Source organism: Dromaius novaehollandiae, chromosome 6, assembly GCF_036370855.1.
Source record: "Dromaius novaehollandiae isolate bDroNov1 chromosome 6, bDroNov1.hap1, whole genome shotgun sequence".
Taxonomy (NCBI): Eukaryota; Metazoa; Chordata; class Aves; order Casuariiformes; family Dromaiidae; genus Dromaius; species Dromaius novaehollandiae.
The window spans coordinates 30,640,473-30,661,922 of NC_088103.1; the positions used below are offsets into that span (position 1 = coordinate 30,640,473).

General features: G+C 37.6%; 1 protein-coding gene across 3 annotated transcripts in view; it reads right to left on the minus strand.

Annotated features, from left to right (window-relative positions):
• The window catches only part of BTAF1 (B-TFIID TATA-box binding protein associated factor 1), a 58,183-nt gene that overhangs the window by 11,752 nt on the left and 24,981 nt on the right, over positions 1–21,450 (minus strand). For all 3 annotated transcript variants that reach the window (XR_010389732.1, XM_026094131.2, XM_026094133.2), the window contains 16 exons: positions 19,882–19,977; positions 19,472–19,648; positions 18,751–18,891; positions 18,501–18,625; positions 17,088–17,208; positions 16,911–17,015; positions 16,547–16,696; positions 15,879–16,021; positions 15,520–15,694; positions 14,818–15,021; positions 11,940–12,366; positions 10,804–10,994; positions 8,906–9,059; positions 8,708–8,817; positions 5,879–6,080; positions 4,649–4,797 (listed from right to left, as the gene is read on the minus strand). Coding sequence is in view for 2 of the 3 variants with exons in the window: in XM_026094131.2 (XP_025949916.1) it covers positions 4,649–4,797; positions 5,879–6,080; positions 8,708–8,817; positions 8,906–9,059; positions 10,804–10,994; positions 11,940–12,366; positions 14,818–15,021; positions 15,520–15,694; positions 15,879–16,021; positions 16,547–16,696; positions 16,911–17,015; positions 17,088–17,208; positions 18,501–18,625; positions 18,751–18,891; positions 19,472–19,648; positions 19,882–19,977 (2,670 nt within the window). In the remaining variant the exon portion in view is untranslated. The remainder of the gene's footprint in view (positions 1–4,648; positions 4,798–5,878; positions 6,081–8,707; positions 8,818–8,905; positions 9,060–10,803; positions 10,995–11,939; positions 12,367–14,817; positions 15,022–15,519; positions 15,695–15,878; positions 16,022–16,546; positions 16,697–16,910; positions 17,016–17,087; positions 17,209–18,500; positions 18,626–18,750; positions 18,892–19,471; positions 19,649–19,881; positions 19,978–21,450) is intronic.

The following is a 21,450-nucleotide window of genomic DNA, read 5'->3' on the forward strand; positions in this document are numbered from 1 at the left end:
TAACTAGCATTATACTTGACCTAGGGTCGCTATACAATATTTATTAAATGATCCTATTTATGTATTTATAACCCTTATAACATAAGGTCAGACATTCAATAGATACTTGAATCTATCTTGTGTCCTTATACACACAGTCATTACATTCCCTCCAATAAAGTCAGAACAGTTTGTTCTGCATAGCAGGAAGGGGGCCAGAGAAGTGTTTGTCATTTGTATATTCTATACTTTATTACTGTATTTCCATACTTCTACTCAAGGCTAACATTTAAGAAATGAAAAGACAGTTTTATGCTGATGTATATTCTTCTCTAATGCAACCATGAGCTCATAAAACTGTAAAGTAGTACAGTACATGACACTGGGTTTAATGGGAAAGGCAGCAAGGGGAATACAGGAAGGTGGAGAGAGTGGGAGAACTCAAGTGAAATAGCCAAACTGCCAAGACAAGGACCAAAAGCAAAATATGGCAAAATTTTGTTGCATGTTTGAAGTAGCAATTTATTAAATAACCTTTTCAGGAAATTTTAGGGCCTGGAAGAAAGGATGCAAACAGTAACAGTTAAGTGACAAATGGGATCAAAAGTGTTCTTTAATAAAAGGAAGCCAAAAATTTTTTTGATAATAAGTGAGGAAAAAAATTAAAGCAGAGCATTAGTTTTGTCTATAGAAGCTTTCTAATTAATAATCTTATTCCAGTCTCAAAGAAAGACTCCATTAAAAAACAAAACAAAACAAAAACCCAAAACACCCTCCGTTAAAAAGTGTACTTCCCTAGTCCCTATCAATCTACTCCCTATTCTACGTTCACTGAGATAACTCAAACTCCTCTACAATTATTGATTTAAGTTCCTTGTTTGGCCTTGCATTTAAGTTTGCTAGCATTCGGGAGGATGCCACGCTTCTGAGAATTCTGACAGAACAAGCCTCAATTGCAGTGGTAAAAGCGTCCTTGCATCTGTGATATAAGGTGGGGTGGACTTAGGAGATGGAGAAACGTTTCTGCCAATATTTCTATCAATTGCTGAAAAATGGCTTTGTAGGTAATAGAAACAGCAAGTCGAAGTGTAGGTATTTATGAACAAAATTGGCACCCGCTAAGCGGCAACATGCATCAGCACTTTGAATGTGATCTGTTTGTACTCACCCTTCTGAATGAGGCCACAGAATAAATAACAAAAGGTTTCTGCAACTGCTGTCAGCCTGCTGTGGCTCAAAGCCTGCACTGCTGAAAGCTCCAATATTGAAGAGGGAGGTCAAACCCATGGGATCTATCCTAACATCCTAACTATCCTATCTATCCTATCTGTCCTAATTTGGAGAACTACAATTGCCTTTCACTGAAAGGAATATAACAACCTGTAGAAGGTGGTCAAGTATTTCTCTTTGAATTTTGTCTTTTATGATTAGGATCTATTTTATGATAATGGAACGGGTCTCCAGAAATGTCCAGAAAATACAGCTCTAACGAAGGACTAGTGTAATAGCAGCCTACTTTAGGAGAACCTTAGACAATCTTAGGGATGAGTTTAACTAGTTTCTTTTATATTTACACCTATAATTGAGCTCACAGTTTAAAGAGAATAAAATTGACACTAAATATAGCAATTGGAGGTGAACAAAGCAATCCAGTATGCACAAGTCCCTTAGGATAGCTCACAACAAAACCAAGTACAAGTGTATCCAAATAAGACAAGCCAATAAGTGTAAATGCCTGCACATAACATTGTGTTCAACGTGAAGCTCTAAAGCCAAAAACCTTGATCTACAGCTTCTTCCAGATTATACCATGTGATGCCTGCATCTTTTGAAAATGCTGACCTCCAACTGGAAAGTGCTTTTTAAATAGGGGTTGTCAGAATTAAGTCCCGATAGATAATACTCTCAATATATGGTTCAGGAGAAACTAGATGTAGATGACCCACGGGTTCATAGCCTCATTACAGTGGCAGTTTGGCCAAATGATTTGATCTCCATGAGAGATGGAGATAATCTCAGAAATACTTGCAACAGCCATACAAGTGGATTAAGCATTCATACAAACTACCTTTGCTGGTTAGTTTACAACACTAGTATCCCTGTACAATCCAGATATTCCACGTTCCTTCTTTCTCATTCAGTTACATGTAAGGAACCTGTAGAAACTAAGCTCTTTAGGTACTTAAGTTAGTTAGATTATGAGTTTTCACACATGCCCCCCACACACACTCTTGTGCTTAGTTCATTTTGGGGAATGCAATCAATGAGATTAAATCAAGGTAATGATACCAAGCCTACATGGGGTAAGGAAATCCTGGTAGTTATCTCCTTATCTACATACAACACCACAAATGCATTAACATATTTTCATAAGGAAGTGCTGTGCAGTATGAAAGAGTACCAAGTCAAGCAGGACCAAGGATCTCAAAACTGCAGGACAAATCCATTCAGCCTTCCTGAATGAAGATAACTGTGGTGCTCTACAAAGCTGTCTCAGTGCACATGAGATGAATGTCATTGGCAGCATAGGAATCAAGAACAATAACCTCTACTCCAAGGACAAGAGGTAAAGTCTAACAAGTGTGACATTGGTATTAAGGCTGTTGTTCATACTGTGTCAGAAGCAGTAAGCTATAACAACGTATAGATTCCAGAGTATGTTTAGGTGTGTAGTTGTCTCATACTCTATGATTTGAAGCACTAAAGATGGGGTGAAGAGAAGAAACATACATATTTCTTCACATAAAATAGGAAATAAATGTTTGTAATCATACACCAAACATGACAGCTAACCCAATGTGCATGAATGCCATGCATCTGGCAGCCCCATGAAAGCTCTGTTTTTCCCCTCAAAACATACTGGTATATTCTCTCATTTTTAATCTTTGGAGGTCCTGGTAAACAGCAAGTTGGACATGAGCCAGCAACATGCCCTTGTGGCAAAGGCAGCCAATGGCATCCTGGGCTGATTTAGGTAGAGCATTGCCAGCAGGCAGAAGGAGGTGATCCTCCCTCTCTACTCAGCACCAGTGAGGTCACATCTGGAGTGCTGGGTCCAGCGCTGGGCTCTCCAGGACAAGAGAGATATGCAGCCGCTGCAGCATGTCCAGTGAAAGGCTACTAAAATGATTAAGAGACTGGAGGACCTGTCGCATGAGGAAAAGCTGAGAGATCTGGGACTTTACAGCCTGGAGAAGAGAAGGCTTGGGGGGGGGGGGGGGAGGAGGGGGGAGCGTGGATCTCGTCCATGTGTACAAGTATCTGAAGAGACGATGTAAAGACAATGGAGCCAGACTCTTCTCAGTGGTACCCAGCGATAGGACGGGAGGCAACAGGCACAAACTGAAACACAGGAAGGTCTGTCTGAAAATACATAAAAGCTCCTTTACTGTGAGGGTGACTGAGCACTAAAACAGGTTGTCCAGAGAGGTTGTGGAGTCTCCATCCTTGGAGATGCTCAAAAGCTGTCTGGATACAGTCCTGGGCAGCCTGCTCTATGTGACCCTGTTTGAGCAGGAAGTTTGGACCAGATGATCTCCAGAGGTCCCTTCCAATCTCAACCGTTCTCTCATTTTGTATCTACTTCAGATCACTCTTGATGTGTGTGTACTTAATAGCTTAATATTTGATACTGAACTTCCTTAACAATAAATCAGTTAATATTAAGGAAATCATTGAGTAACTACTACCAAAAAAACCCATGAACTCACTCTGCATGTGTATGCAATTAATAAAGCAAGTATTCTACAAAGAGATACTCAGATTCTATTAAAAGCACTTAAATTTTTTCTAAGCAGCATGGATCCCACAGTACTCCATATTTAAAGGCATCTAAAAAGGGCCATTGGTGTGAATGGCACTGGAATGAATAGCAGCATGCTAATAAGGTTGTTCACTTAGAAATTCATATCTACTTTGCTTCACTTTCAACAACTTACAGTGCAAGCACACAGGAAAAAAAATCAATTTAAGGCAGGTTGCTAATTATTAGATTAAGGTTCTATTAGGCTAAAAAACTGAGGTAAGAGATGCTAAACCCCTTAAATTCAAAGTTTTCTATTAAAACATGCAAATGAATTCTGAACTGTCTTCTATTACCATCTACTGGTGAAAACAAGTTACACACAAGCCTTGTGCTCTTTGAAGTGCAATATTAGAAAGTGTCTGAATAATGCAAGTTGTAGTAGGAGTGAGAGGATTTTTAGTTTTAAAAAGAGCTAAGATTATGTGACGACGTACTCATTTCCACACTCTATTACTGCCATCTCATTATTCCTTTTAAATCAGTGTATTGGTTTGTATGCATTTCTCCTGGCCAGATATGATACAAGCATTCTCAGGAAGAACATGCATACAGCCCCTTAAGAATTTTAAGCAAAAACATGAGTAAGAGCAGCATTAAACACAAATTAGTGAATATACATTAATTCAACTGCGTACATGAAGTTAGAAACTACTTTTAGAATAAAAGCAGTTTTACTCTAGCTAGCAGAGGGTTCAATTTTACTCCTTTAAATAGAAAGGATCCCTGTTTGGTTATCTGATATGGACTGAACATGTATTAAAACAGAGTTAATTATTCAGCAGTTAAAGAGCCAAAAACTTTGGCTTTGCGAAAAGTGAATACAGAAGAGTTCACAAATTCAGCATACTTACAACTTCAGCTTACCTCAAGAGGCATTAGTCTAATCAGTGTTGCAAAGCACTGAGTGGCCATGAAACGCACACTGTCTGTCTGGTCACTCATCCTACCCAGAACTGGAACAACTAGAAGAACAATATATGGAACAATACCAACATCCAACTGTTCCATTACACCTGGATTAGTTATTAAGGAAATAGGGTTTTTTTTGTTTGTTTTTTAACAACCGGTTCGGGATTATCAGACATCAATACATACCTGGCTGATTTCATGCTCAATAGGTAAGTCATTAATACATTATATTTGGATGAACAAGATTTATACTACCAAAGCAAAGGGAAAAGCTAGTCTTGTCTACACAGTTACATTCTGAATCATTTCTCTCCCTCCCTCCCCCCGAAATGCTTATTAGGGACAGCCCAGTGAATTCCATGGTTCAAGAAAACACACACCCTGGTCACCCGCTCCCTCCCCTCCCTTCAGTTTCTTAATTTCTGTTCAAGGATTTCAAGTTTAAACTAAAGCAAGTCACTGACATTTTCAAGGGTAAAGACTTAGGTAGGCTACACAGATCCCGCACCACCCCCCGCCCGCAATCTTTAACCATTCGAACACGCACATCAACAAGAGTCAGAAAAACAGTTTCAACTGCAAAAAAATATATATATTTTTTTAAAAAATTACATGGCAAAAATACATTAGAATCCACGACTTCTGTTCCACTCTCCTCAGTAACACGTCTGTCTAGCAGCAGGGAACAAGTGCTTTCTAATTGAAGTAAGACTCAGTGAATTTACTTACAGATAAAAACCTCTCTTACCACTGAATGTTCTGTCTATGTTCTAGCAGAGTCCGAGTGTACACATTTGAAAAAGTTTATCCTAGCTTCAGTAATGATAAAGTTATTCTCATACACAACACTCAGTTTCTTTGATAAACCTATGAATTATCAGTGTATTTTTGTGGCAGTAAGTATTTCTTCGTTGTTTTTCAATTTCAGTGGCTTTCAATTTAATTCATTATCTTGTTCTCATAGCCAGCAACGTGGAAAAAAATACTGAATTATCCCCACCAAAGCCTCACTTGATAATAAAGGCAATAGAAATGAAAGTTCTTCACACTTCTTGCCTACAGTAGGAAAACTAACGTTTTGCTTTATTCCCATTTCCATTATTTTTCAGGCAAAAGACCCCTCCCTCCCTAAATTATGTAACAGAAAACAGGTTTCTGCATTTTTGAAGAAGCAAGAAAGGATACATGCAAGTGCTTCAATTGCACCTTCTTGTTTGGTGTTGTCATCTATTGCTCCCAACCATGGCAGAACTTTCTCTAGAAAAATGTTCATTGTTTCCATGGTAGCTATTTTGCTCATAACACCTACACAACGAGCAGCCATGTGTCTCACTGCAGTGCTGGGATGTTGAAGGCACATGTAGAGATGAGGCAAATGCTGTATTAACTAAATAGAAGAGGGTGGGAGAGGAAAAAGTGGTTAATATCAGCTATAAATAAGTTACTGAACCATTTTAAAGTAGTGTTTAAACCTCTACTGTCTCCCAAGAAATGCCTAAAATATCTCCTTCACAAGATCTAGTTGTTTAGGACTGAAAAGTTGTTTCAGAAGACAAATTACTATAAACCTCCAGTATGCTTAGACTTTGAACGAGTATTATTCCTCAATACAGTGAAAACTCGGTGAGTAATAGAATGTTTCAGGTTTTAGTCAAAATGCAAATTAAATAAATCCTCCATAGTTAAGTGTTTCGGACTGTAAAAAATAGAGTACTAGGCACTCAGAACTTTTTACAAGGACATCATTGCTTAAATACAGATATAAAACAGCTTTAAAATAATTTCTTCTAGCAATGAAATTCATCCTAGGCTCTTCCCACTTAAGTTCAGGCAGATGAATTACCCATGTTGGGAGTCTATTAACTCTGGCTGCTGAGAAAGACACCCAGGAGGAAATTCAGCCCTTCCTGTGGGTGGGTGGGTGCGGGGGTGTCTTTTTCAATCAGCACAGACAACTATGCTCCTACAGCAGGCAACTTAAACAGATGATCTAGTTTTTCCTAACACAAAAGTCCCTCCTGAACTGCCGTTACCTCCTATATACAAAGATCAATCCAAACACCTATTCTGCCCAGAAACATGCAACAGCAAGCTACAATAACTAACAAACAAGTATAGGAGCATAGGGCAAACAGAGAATAACAGTACTTTCTCAATATATTCTTCCACTCTCTGTGGCAAGGTACTCCTGAGCTAGGAAATGGTGTGGGGGGGGTGCTTAATATCCTATGAGATTTTTTTCCATGAAATTTTTCAGCTTTCTGAACCTATGCACTCTATTAGCATCCCTCCCTCCCAAAATCTTGTAGGTATTCACTAGACATCACATGAAGAAAATCTTTCCATGTCTTATACCAATTTCACTTAGAATTGAGTTTATCAAAATATATGAAACAACTGTTTCATATGAATCATCTTCAACTACACAATATCTTACAGCCATTCCTTATCCCCATCCTTTCCCATCTCCTTTTCAGATGGAGTTCTGCCCTATCTCTTCCTTGTACTGGCCTTTTCATGTATTTCATCTTTGTCAGCCTGTTGCCCTTCTCTGCACCTCTTGCGTCGCTACTACATTTATTTCAAAATATAGCCCTTTAGATGGACTAGTATTGAAAACTGTTCAGGATGCAGGCGTAATGGTGCTTTTCTTGCTGTTTGTTTCTTAACTTCCTATTGGCTCCTTAACCACGGTTTTATATTCAGCTGATACTTTTGCAAAACTATTGCGACTCAGTTTCCCAAGTGGAAATTGTTAGTCCAGAGCCCACCGCCACAGAAAAGATGGAGTCTTTTGCATCGAGTAGTGGTGTGTTGGAAGAATCTATACCTTTATCTATTTCATTTTGCCTGCCATTTTATCATCTCATCATTCCATTTTTGTTCAAGTTTTCTTTCCTGATAAAGAGTAAATGTCTGCTCCAAGCTTGTCAGATTAAGTAATCACCATACTACCCTGAAGGCATTGATTCTTTTGTCTGCCCCTCTTACAGTTTCTTTAATAGCTTTAGTTTTCCTTATTTTTCTTTTAAGTTCACTGCAGTAGACTTTTGGACTTATGTTGCTCCTACAAGGATGTGAACTCTAAATGCATTACAACACTGGCAGAGAGAAGCTGTTCTTACACAGCACAAATTCAAAACCAGGAACCAAACACTGCTTAAGACTAAAGAACCGTATTTTCCCAATCAGCAGTTCAAGAAGCAGTTATTAATTACATTTATCCTTTGAATCATGTCTTAACAACATGTCTTAACAGACCTTATCTGGTCTGCTTGGAAGTAACTGAAGTATCTCATTATTTTTGCATTACTTCTGCAGGGAGCCTTTCTGATCTCCTTCAGCCTGTTACACAACAGTCAGGTTGTATAACAATACTACACACGTTCCCCATTCTGTCTATGCAAACTACCTGTCAGTCTACTAGAAATCAACCCATTTTAGTCAGCCACAAAGCAGCACAGTATCTTTGTTAGTAATCTAACATAGTAAACATTAATAATGGAGAGAAAGCATCCTCATATAATCAGTCTGCTCTCCAGATTTAGGAAATCTGGAATTAGAATGTAACAGAGTTGAGAAGCTTACTGCAATATAGCACAACAGCATTAAGTAATACCATAACTTGAATTTTGGACACAATCATGTTTCAGCATCTCATCCAGAAAAGGATAAAGTCAAGTCTAAATTGTAGGTGTTAGTTTGCTGCTTGGGGTTTATTCTACAACCAGTACAAGCAAATACAGAATTTAATATCCCTTAGGACACAGCAAATAATAGTTCCAAACCATTTAAGAGCAAACTGCTGAAAATAGAAGGCTACATCTGCAGTTCTTAAAACCATGATACAGGTCTTTGAGAACAGGCAGACTATCAAGTGCAAAAAGAAAACACAACCTGATCAAAGTTAGACAAAGGTCTAAGAAATCCCCCCCAAAACCTCAAACATCCAAAACAGCAGCAACAAACAGACTGAAACATTTTCATATGAAAATTGCTTTGGATTATGATTACCAGAGGATGAAGCTGAAAATCCATTGAAGCTGCTGTTGTTTCAAAAACCTGTAAAGAATTTACGAGCTCCTGGGCAGGAGCATCTCCTTTTTCCAATAAAGACTTTCGATCTGTTAAGAACAAAAAAGGTGTTCAGATTACGATAAACATAATGCCACCAGCCCTCCCGACTCCCAACTCTATCAGAATTGCAATTACCAAAATTGTTTGTGTGAATGTTGTTCCTTAACGAACCAACCATAGCATCCCAGAGATGTGGCAATCCCGTTGCCATTTCAGCACCAAAGTGTTTAGCTATAGTTGATAAGGCAAACTCAGCTCCTCTTCTCTGTACAACATAGGGTTTCTGAGCCTAGAATTCAACAATGCAACAAAGTAGTGACATCAGATGCATCTAATAACAAAGCCCATCTTGTTATTTCAAGCAAGTTTCCTTTATTAAACAAATATACAAGACAATCAAAATTAAATTTCTAAACAGTAGCATATAATATTTGGTAGGAGTGCTATCAGATTACTAACAAAAATCAGCCTGAGAAAAAGGTATTTTTGTAGTCAGAAATCTGTCCAAAAAAATGCTGCATAAGCCCAAAGCTGGAAAATTACTCTGGATTTTGCAGGGAGGGGAAACAAACCACACTACACACTGTTGGCTTCTCCAGATAATTCCAGAAGATATTCAAGCATGCTCACATTGTTTATTGTTATACAGGCATTTGATTTTGACCATTTTTACAGCTTCCTACAACACATTTGCTAGCTGATTTTTTTTCCTTTATAAGTTGTTTGCTTCCCTTTTTATCTTCATAAATAGACCGTTAAGAGCATGGGGGTTTTCATTAAGTAGTATAAGTTTGGGGATGTAACTCATGATGACAGATTCATTTCAGCAAGTAGTTCTCCAATTGCAATGATTCCAGAACCTCAGACTCCCAGTACAGGGCACCCAACAACAGTAACATGTTAGCAAACATCTCCAAAAGTAATGCTGGATTTGTTATTCAGCCCCTCTCCTGCTCCCATCCTCTTCAGAAGCATAAAAATCTGGTGAGCAGTATCCCAGCACCAGACAACTGAGGTATCTATTTCACTTTTCATAAATTCAACGTTGCTTGAGTCAAATATGCACTTTTCCTCCTCTTCATTTTCAAGGGCTTAGGAAAGCGCTAGGTTTAACTTGCTTCAGAGTAAATAATTTTTTTTGGTGGGTATTCAAAAAGTCTTTTGTTAAAAAAAAAAAAGAGTGAATTTAAAAGAACTGGATCGTGTAGAAAAACAGTGTTTGTTGGACCTTTGCCTAGATGATAATATTTGTAAGGGAACAAAATAGCTATTGAAGCAATTCAAAACTGGATTTTGTGATAAACAAGACCTGGCCATGACTATCAAAGATATTTTAAACTGAAGTTATGAACTAAAATTTGTAAAGTTAAAGTTCTTTAATCTTCCTCATTACTTGAGAACTGGCTGCCAGCTTAATAGATTCCTTTTTTCACCCTTTCTGTAGTGAGTCATGAGTAAAAAATAAGGTAAAGACTTTTAAAACAAGTTGTTAAGATTCAGTGCAACAAGAACAAAATCCAACACGCTTCAGGAATCACAGTCCTGAGAAGGCACTTACTAAAACATTCTGAAGTTTTATATGAATAGAACAGTGACATAAAGAGTTTAGTGTATCAAGTGCGAAAGTCACATATATCCCAAAGCCAGTCATATTTCAAGAGCAGTTTCTGATCCCTCGGAGTTTCCATTGTTCAACAAGACAATCAACACTAATGTTGGTATCAGGACACAATCATAGTGCAGTTTGAGTAAATCCATTTGTGTGGATTTATACCAAGATATTCATATCCTGTACTAAATGTAAAACAATGCAAAAGTATTTAGCTTTCTGTAACGACACTTTGAAGATTTAAAACAAGTTGTCACTGTTAACTAGCATACGCTGCTTTCCTCACGGAGTTTTATCTTAACTCAGTTCTCACAGAAAAATCCTGGACAGCTGTATTGTAATGTTACTGACTGCAGTGAATTTAAACACTGATGAGGGTGGGAGTGAGGGAGAGAAAATGCAGATGTAAGTTTTTGAACTTTACCTCATCAAGCTCAGTAGGAATACTTCCGCCACTGCCTGTGGGGAGATCTGCAATTGGGGCTTTTGGAGCTTTTGGAGTAGGACCTCGCCGACTTGTGATGGCAAAAGCAGCTTTCTGGTGTCTGTACAGCGTAATTATTCCCCTGTGCTTAGTAACAGTATGATGCATCCCATCTTTATCAGAGTTGGGCCCTAAAGGAGAAGAGAGAAGTTGACAATTTAAGCTACAGTTTAAAGCGTAGGGGGAAGTCACAGCCACCTACAAGTCATCTGCAGATATTAACTTGCTTTCACAAACAATGGATAAGCATCATTGTCCTCAGGGATGGAGAGTGTAAAGAGTAGGGTTACTTTGTTAAGAGCACATTAGAGACGTGGCAAGAAAGTTTAAGTGTGTGAATTGCCACATGAATTCCAATTAAGTGGAAGGCAAAGTAAAATTTCACAGTCAAATATGAAACCTCTGCACAAGTTTTACAGAAAACAGCACATGTTCTAACATTTAAATGAACCTGTTTTGTCTTTTAAAAATAGTTCAAAACTTCTATAGTAAAACAAAAGCAAATGTCATCAGTATCTTTTAAAATGCACTTGTTAATGTTTCTACTTATACTAAACAGCTTTCATTCATCCAATCCATAGATTTTTTGCAATAGATAACCATTTAAAAGAATGTATGACGATAACAGAGTATCCTCATCTTTTGCCATCTTACAATGAGCCTGTAAGATACAACCTGAGTCAGATATATTCCATGGCGGGGGGGAACAAACCCACAAGTAAACCCTTTCTAACAGGCCACTCTACTTTTCACATTCAATTTCAATGAAAAGCTTCATACAGAACATAGATGAAATGCAATCATAAGTGGATAGTGATAACTGAACAAAAATAACTGAAATTTGGAACTAAGGTCTTTCATACAGAAAGCTTCTGAAAATTAAGACCACCATTAAGCTACACAGTACACAACTGTAACAGACACCTGCATAAAATAACAATTACTAATAAATGAAGATTCAATTATATAAGTTATAAAACACTTTGAAAGCAAGACCATATAAATACTCATTTTTAACAGTTCAGAGACAAGCACATGTATATTTTAAGAAGCCTGACAGTCTTAAGATATCATACCTTTTGAATTTTCATGGCTGCCCTGAGGCTGTGCAGGACATGCTGCTAATGGGGTAAGATGGGGATCCACACAGAGGGAGCTGCAGAGATTTTTTATAATCTTCGAGTTGGGGCAAGGAGACCTTAGCGTACTCTGTTGAAGTAACTTAGCTATACATGAAGCCACATAATTTTGTACCAATGTATTCTCTTCCTTTTTAATAGCTTCCATTAAGGGTTTTATAACAGGATTTAATTTTTCTGGAAGTTGCTGCAAGTTCACAACTGCACATGCTGTAAAAGTATGGACTCGCAGATGCAACACTTGCCATTCTTGATTTGTTTCGTTAACAGTCATCTGAACTTGCTGTCTTTTGCTATCCAACTGCTGTAGAATTTTAGGACTCAGAGTAAAGGATGATGTCACTTCATTGAAAACAGAAGTAACCTAAAAAAAGGAAGAAAGTTACAAGACTTTCATTTAGGGTAGAAACCGGATATCCTCTGAACACTGCAGTTTGCAAAGCAGAACATGAGTCACTTCAGCCAGATATTTTCATCTTCATTTTTCCCAGCAAGTAACAGGAAATGCAGTTTCTGGAATCTTGAACTGCAGCTCAATGGGAGAACAGGACACACTATAAACATTTCAAGACTAGATTTTCAAAGCTAAAAGGAGATTGGGTACTCCCTCAGGTTTAGATTGCCCTATAGCCACAGGATAAATCCACATAAGCAACACGGTATCATGGAATGCTGAACTTACTCTAACAATAGGACACATGGGCTCTTAAGTATAGGAAAGATGGCAGCTTTTGAGAAGATTAGCGTAAGCTTTTATTTACTTTTTACTTCAAATGTTGAAGTCTTAACTATCAGAACCCAACTTGCAAATTATATAATTATAGTACTAGCCTATTAAAGAGGATATTGCAACCTGCACATGTAACAATTTTTTCCTTCAAATTCTGTGGTTTGATAATGCATTTCTGTCCTTGTGTGGCAAGCTACAAGCGAATAATCTAATTTAGCACAAAATTATTCTGACACCAGATACCAGGTAACTTTGCAAGTCTGGAGTATTACAGACAGTTATTCATCGCTGAATTAAAAATTAGTCATTGTCTAAGAACCAGTGATTATGTTCTGATCAAACTCAACCAGTGATTATGTTCTGATCAAACTCAACCAAAGGAAGACAGAAGCACTACATTTCCCAAAGATCAAGATTCCAGATGACTAGCAAGAATATTTTAGAGAAAAAACAGATGTTTCCCCCTCAAATTCCAGGAGTTGAATGAATCAAAGAACCCCAAGTCCACTATAAAGAACAAACTTTTTGGCCTGTTCAGTTTCAATTAAACCAAAAGAAACTAAAGACATCACGTCTTTGCTTTCTCAGAAAGAATAACTTTCTTTATACTTCTACTTTTAAGAGATGCTGCATCTATCTTAGAAACAGAGGCCAAAAATCCAAAGAAGGAATAAGATACCCTAAAAGGCTTAGGTCTACTACTAGACATTGAATGTAGAAGTCTTACTGAAATCTTAACCCCTTTGCTGTATAAGGTTGTGCTATATTGGGGGGAGGGAGAGAAGGCAAAGAAATTAAGTGATTTTTCACAGCAGAACAACATACTATTCAGTCCAAGTGTAGTTCAAGAGGGCTGTTGAAACAATTTTTACAAGTGTAAAGTATTTTTAAAACACAGTACTTGCCAAAGAGATGCAAGTTCCCAGAGAGTGACTGAGCTCTGAAGGTCCATCTTCCCCAATTCAAAGGTTTTGCTTTCCATTAGAAACAGATCATCCATGTTATATGCATTAAATTATTACTATAGACAGGATTTTAACTCATTATCCCCTCAGCTCTCATACCAAAATATCCTTCACAATTTAAGCTCCCTGATCTATTCAGGTTAATATTTAACAGTTCTGGAATACTGAAGGATATTCTGAGATATCGGAAAACTACTATTTGGTATTGATTCAGCATTAAGGAGAAACAGGACAACCTAGGAAATAATAGATTAGCTAGCCTGACAATGATCCTGGATAAAACAGAAAACTAATAAGGAGTTAAGTATCTGCCCAACATTTTTTTTATGGAAACAGGGTCTTTTAATTATTTATTTCTTTTTATATGACAAGTAACAAAAGTGATTTTAATGGGCTGCTGTGAAGCCAAATGCTATCGATGGTTTTCATTGTTCAAGAAGCAAAACCACTATGGATAAAATTTATAGGTAAGGGACTGCTCTTTATGACTACTGTATCTTCCCCATTAGCAAAGAAGTAAACATCTGGCTTGCTTGGCCAGCTGTGCTTATTCAGTTATATGTTTTAGAACAAGCAGTGTAGACAAAATGCTTTATTCTATAGATAATCTCAATTCAACTACACATGACCTTAATGACTGGAACGACCAAGGGATGCAGAGAACAGGAAGAGCAAAGAGGAAAAGAGCTGGTTTTGTATCCAACTCACAAAGACTGATACTACAAGGTAGAACAGGTTTGGTGCTCATATAAAACAAAACAAAAAAGTGAACAAAAAGCCCAGACACATTTCAAAAGTTGAAAACAGTGCAGAGGGCAACCACAGAAAATAGCAAGTAGCTATAGTATGCATCTTCTGAAGTCTTCAAATCCAGAATGGCTATCTTTTGTAAAAACATGCATTAATCATGACACCTTATTAGGTGACTCGAGAGTAAACTATTTTTGGTATAACATAAACAGCATGGGGGGGTGTGTGTGTGGAGAATTAAGTATCTGTTACACATCTCATATCAAAGGAAGTGCAAAGTCACCACCATCTGGTTTTTGAATAATTATGCTGAAGGTGTCTTTCAAAACAAGACCAGATTTGAATGAAGGATAGGTATGCCTCTACTTACCAACTCATTAGCTTGATCTATTGTAAATACACTAGAGTTTACTCTGTTCCCAATGTCAATATGTGCATCAGCTAACAATGAGATGAGTTGTTTACATTCATTCTGCATTCGTGTAAAAGGAACAGCAATTTCATCATAATAGAGGTGTTCAGAAAGGACTCCAAGTAAACGAGGCTGCACACAAATGGCCACAGTTTTACACTCCTAAAAACAGAAAGAGAAATGTAATCCATATTTCTTAGTAATCGCATCATTCCTTTTGTTCAAGTTTTGGGCAAGAAAGAGTGGATTCTAGCTACTGAAACAGTCTCCAGGGGGACCATGAACTTTAACCCAGAGTGTTAAAGGTGATGAACAAAACCTTCAGTCTACCACCAGAAAAGAAGTGATAGTGAACATCAGGAAAACAGTCACAGAAACAAGAAGTGTTGAACTTAGACAAATAATATGCATCTTGAATAGACATATTTGTAACAGAAAAGTGAACATAATTACCAATTCATAGTTCTGACAGTTGGCTTTTAGCTACTGAACAGAATAATTTATTCTTTCATTGTCTCACTATTCGGATTTTTATCATTTTGATATATAAATACCATTTTAACTTTTCTACTGAAAAGTTACTTCAAACTAAAGTAGTGGATGACAAGCTGTGGATTAAGTTAGTAAGTCAAACTTATTTTTGCTGCAAAAACATCCTACCTTTTGCAAGGCTGCCCACTCACAAATTACTAATGCAACACTAATCCTCTGCAAGGCAGATTTAGAATTCAAATGGAAGAGCAGTAGCTGAGCGAGTGATTCAGCTGGCTTTATTTCTTGAGTAACAGTATTTACACCTGGGTCACAAATACAGCAACAAAGTGCTCCCAGCAACCTGACAAAGGGAGAAAATTATTACTCCAACATTGTAACTACTCAGCAGTTAATGATTGAAAATGAAGATGCCAAGAAAACCAAAAACAGAAAACCCTACATACTTAGATTTTAGCAAAAACAATATTTAACAGTAAAGAGATATTGCTTTTAAATATTTTTTTCCAGATTTCTAGTAAACTGACTTTGCTGCCATCATCCGAGCTCGCATGACAACATAATCTCTGGTCGCTGGATCTTCTGCAATGCTCTCTGCCCCAGCAATATATTCCTGAATCACTTCCTTATTCTGGGTTTGACCTTGACGCAGCTTAGTGCTTGCTTTTTCCTACGACAAAAATTTGGGAGAAGTTTAAAATAATCGTGTTTGTAAAAGAAAAAAAGGAATTCATATTCCATAACATTTTCAATAACCATCATACCCTGCAAAGACTGGACTAACCCAGAATGTTTCTTTTACTTGTACATTAAACTAATCCTCAACACGTAGCTCATAAACATTCAGCATCTTCTCAGAAATAAAGTAATGATTTTAGACTTAACTCAATCCTTCAAACAGAAGTTGAGGAAGTTACTGTACCTAAGCAACCACCTAGAAGACTTATACAAGAAGGAACCTACAAGAAGCACACTATATAACAGAACTGAATTCTCACAGACAACCTGACAGAAAGGTAAGAGAACTACTATTCTCTATGGACTTGTGTGCACATGTTATCTAGTAGGTAAACCTCATCTGTAGGGCAACACCACTCCTCTCTAACACCTTCAGAAGCAGTCTTTCTATATTAGCGTATGGCTAATCATTTTCCTGCTTTCCCCAGAAGAGTCTGTGAGGTTATATTTCACTTACTTTTGACCTGGTTTTCACTTCTAACAACATGTTTAAGTCAATAGGCAAATGGGATGGTTGCATCATTAAGCAGAGCCAGGCTCCCATCCATGGGCAAGCAGCTGCAACCACATATTGTACAGATGCCTTGTTTAACAGTTCCAACCATACCTGGAAAGAAACATATAAGAGTGGTAAGTTTGTGGTTTACACATCACAGATGTGCTGATCAAGTGCTAAGAACCATCCTACCCCCTCTAGTTTATGCTAAAACATCTCACAGGCAGACTACAAAACAGACTCTTCTTTATCTGCACAAGAGGGAGGATATAAAAGAACTGGATGCACAAACAGTATGGATCTAAGTGATAAGCCAAGCATATACCTTGTGAATAAGATCCAGAATTTCTTGGTTGCTTTCTAGGATACAAAACTGAAATATGTGTCTCAACATGTCTTGCAGAATTGGAGTTAGCCATGCTGAAGAGCTCTGAAACAAGGACATAATAATTGAGAAGATTCTAATGCACATCATAACACAACACTAGCGACTAATTCTTACCTGGTCTTGGGTAGACAGCAGGGTGAATAATGTTTCCAGTGCTGCTTTTCGCACAGAAGATATAGTATGATGCAAGAATGGCCACACACGTGGGACCAAAACTGTGAGTGACTGCTGAATACTGGTACATGAAGAGATGTAGAGGCAGTGAGAAGGAAAAAACATAAATTAATTCTCTGTCATCAGTTAGAAAATTTTGTTTGAAAGAAAGAGCCTTCAAAAAAAAAAAAAAAAAGCATTATTGTATATGCTAGGTGATTTTAAGTCACATATCAAGTTACTACAGCTTGAACACTTAAAATAGTTTGAGTCCATGTCATTTTGCAGAAAATGCTGTTTCCTCTTACCAATAGAGAGCAGTAGTTCATTCAAACATGTACTCATAGTTTCCTAAATTATACTTCCTTCATCCATTTAGAAAAAAGTGTTTTCAGTTATGAGTTTATTTTTATGTAGTTATGAGTTAAGATGCAAGCTTGTTTAACTAGTTCTATCGTATGCAAACTCACACATCAACTAATCAGAGTTGTATCACAGAGGGGGTGACAAAGCATCTACCTTCAGCATAGGTGCTGTAAGTTCACTATATGAATTATGAGAAATATGGTAACATATTAGCATGCAATTCTTTTAGCTGGATAGAGTTCCTAATAAAGATGAACTTAGCATTGTCTTCAAATTGAAATAAGTTCTGAGAAGCTAACAATTACTGCCCTGGGCAATTAAGGCCTAATTCGTTAGAATACAAAGACTTAGTATTAGGAGTAAAAAAGCAAGGTTTGCCTTGGGAAAAGAGGCAAAAAGAGTTCCCTGCCATATATACCAAAGGCTTAAAAACATCTTCCCTCTGGTTTCTTCAGTGAACATTACAGTAACTTTTTTTGGCAGATTTCCTTCCTCTCCCCCCCCCCCTCCACCCTTGTCCTTTTTGGAAAAGAAGTCAGATTAATTCAATCTGTTGTTTATCTTCATCAGTCATAGAACAACTGGCTGTACTATCAGTGCACCTTTTCAGGTTGGTAGCTTTCTTTGGCACTATTCCAGCAGCAGTGTTGCACAGGTACACTCATTTGTTCTAAAATAAGCAGTTTTATCACTTGTCAAATTCCAAACAAGGAGTGGACAAATGAAAAGGACTTTGTGGACAGGACCACCACGTGACTGGCTATTTTAGTAAAGGATATCATCTCCAACACAAATGAACAAAATAATAGTCACACATAAGCAATACCTGCTCCCTTTTAATTATTTTGCTGACTACTACTAACTTAAGGGAAGTAGAAGTATTGTCTTAACCTTCACTCTGAGAAGCGAGAGTAAAATTAAAATACTGATTTAAACCAAGCACTTCCTTGGCATGTGATTTGAGAGCAAACCCACAATACTGAAGCAATACTAATCAAAAACAGTTACCTGCATTTTCGGACCTGAGGATAAGTTAGAAGGGAAGAAAGAAGGATCATGATACTGTTCGTGGAAGCTGTCAAGTCATCCAACTCCAGAAGCGCATCCCACAATGTATTAAGAATAAAAGGCACCTAGACAAACAAGCACAAGAGGTTATGGTATAAAACCAGAAAAAAAAATGCAAGTGCTCACATTTTCTTCTTTCAGATTAAAAGTGAACTTGTCAAGCAGAATTTATGGAAAACAATTCAGTCACCTTCTGAGACTGAAGGTGAACCAGGCTTTCCACTACTGGTACTAAAGATGCTGCAGCAACAGCTCGGACATCATCATCTAGATCCTGGAGACCTTCAATTATTGCAGGCAAGACTTTAGGCAATAAAGTGTTGATCATATCCTGCCAAAAATGATCAAAGATAATTTTAAACTGGAAAAAATGTACAATAAACAAAACAATTAAGATGTACTCTGAGTCTGTGACTAAACCTGTTCATTATATAAGCAGAAACTATAGGCCCAAGAATATAGTTTGAATATTCAAAGTTACCATTCATGAAGTAAAATCTAATTTAGATTTTAAAGGAACTTTAACTTAGCCTAAAAACTGTGAAAACAAAGCCTAAGGTTTGCAGAATAATACAATGAACAGACCAAACCTCTTGTAACACTCAGCTATGTCAACATAGCACATAAAAGTACAATCATAACCAGATATGCACAGTCTGGTTTTAATCTGTTCTGTCCAAGTAACTGTTAATGAAGTTATAACACTACAACTCTGCTATATACCTGCAGAATTCTGCAACTTGGATATAAAGATACATTCACACACCTTCAACCACATGAGACAGCAGTGCAAGCAAGTTTGCCTTGTCATATCTAGCCATTGTGCAGGCACATACTCAACTTTGAACGTTCTGTTCCGTTTTTTGCGCTTTCCATACCAAAGCTCTCCAGTTTATCATGAGGGTTATTACCTGACGCACTGCCAAAGCATACTTTATTCCCAGGAGACCACCATGTCTCACTTCCCACTGTTCCTGTGTAAGCAGCTTCAGGAGAACATCCACAGTTTTATGAACTCCAGTGTCATTCATATGTTTCAATACTACTCCCAAAGTCTGCGCACAAGTCTCACGTACTGGTGCTACAACCTAGGATAAAGTAAATGATGAAACAGGTATGAAACCTCACTTAGAAGTAAACCCATATGAGTAGAGGCAGGTGAGCAGAACTGCTACCCAAGGTGGAAATCAGCTACTTTGTAATAAGCATCTGCCTGCAGTTACAGCAGGCACATGCAGCAGCACTGCACAAAGCATAGCTCATCTGCTGCAAAGTTATCTCCCACAGAAGCCTGCTCATCCACCTATTCAGAGTCACTTACTTCATCTGACACAAAGTCTCCAAATCTGTCCAATGCAAACACACAAAGAAGTCTAATAACCAAGTCTTCTAGCCACTCCTGATGCTGCTGAATCATCTGTAAGGAGAGAGAAGTTGAACACCTTGACTGTATTTATTCATAAAGGACTTGCTTTAGCTAAAATCATGTTAAAGAGATATCGCAATGTGTATTTAAATTGATTGACTATCATCTTCTGTTGCACAGATGGCCAATGCAGAACAGTCACTACTAATTCAGCATGACCTGACTTACTGAAAACATCAGTGGGTTTTTGCTTATTCTTGAAACGTAGTATATATCAGCAGACTAGAGAGCGCTCTATAAAGAAAATAGGTACTTTTACCCCTACACAGTACACACAGGTGAAGTCATCCAGATAATCTGCCTTGAGTAATGCCAATGTATCCTAGACACATCAATTAATACTTGTTCAAAAAATATTTACAAATAAACACAAACTATGAGGTAGTATTTCTCACAGCTGTGGGAGCTCCAGTGAAAGAAACTCCTTTTTCAACCTCTCAGTCTCCTCCAGATTTAACAAAGCAATTTAGACCAAGCCTGTCTTGAGGCTCCGGCCTCTGCTGGTTAGAGCCCCCTGCTGGTTAGAGCCCCCATATCTTTGTAACTCAGAGCAGAAGCACCATAGATTGAACTATTCAGACATCACCTTTCTCACCTCCACTGATTTTCAAGGGGAATGATCATCTAGGAAACCATCATTTTAATAAACCCAACTTCCATCATGTTAGAGATTTCATACTCCAATGCATGTCAAAGAGTTACAACATGCATGTAGCAGGCACAGCAGTCTGAGGCTAACCTAAAGGGCATAGTCTCTTTCCATAAATAGTCAAGAAATTGATTAGAGTGCCTTATTCTTGCAACATGTGTTATTAAACTACTCTGCAATCTCCAAGGAACAAATACAGCTCCACACAGAAGCAAGGAGAGAGTAACTTGTGCTTGTCCTATACAAAAAGTATGCTGAAGTGGCTCAGTATACCTCTGGTAAATATATCTCTTCATCCTCCTATGCTGTCTATATCATAAGCTCCCACAATGCAACTTTGCAGCTGCAATAACCAAATCTCGCTCTGGAGGTAAGAGTTTGTCTATGCTTTCCAGCTGCTTTTACAGCGCTGAAGTCAGTATGAACCGAAATCTGATTCCATATGAGTTATTACTGTCAGGAAATTAAGTATCAGTCTCCATGTATTTAAAAGGAAAATACTTTTTCAGGAGCTGAATACTACTTCTTGCAATAAGAGCGCAAACAGACTGATAGAATCAGCTTAGTATATAAGCGACAGAATTACACAGTGCAAGACACCTTGGCTGAATCTAGAGTTACATAACCAACTTATATTGTAAATTTTGTTTCAGCACACCTTTAGCATGACCTGAAACTAGTATTTTCCAGTAGGGAAGTTAACATTTAATGAATGTACACACACAATCTACATATTAATAGCTGCTTATATGTAGCTTGTTTTTGTAGGCGTTTTCAAGAGAATTTAACATTTTATCACTGGATACAGTTATGTG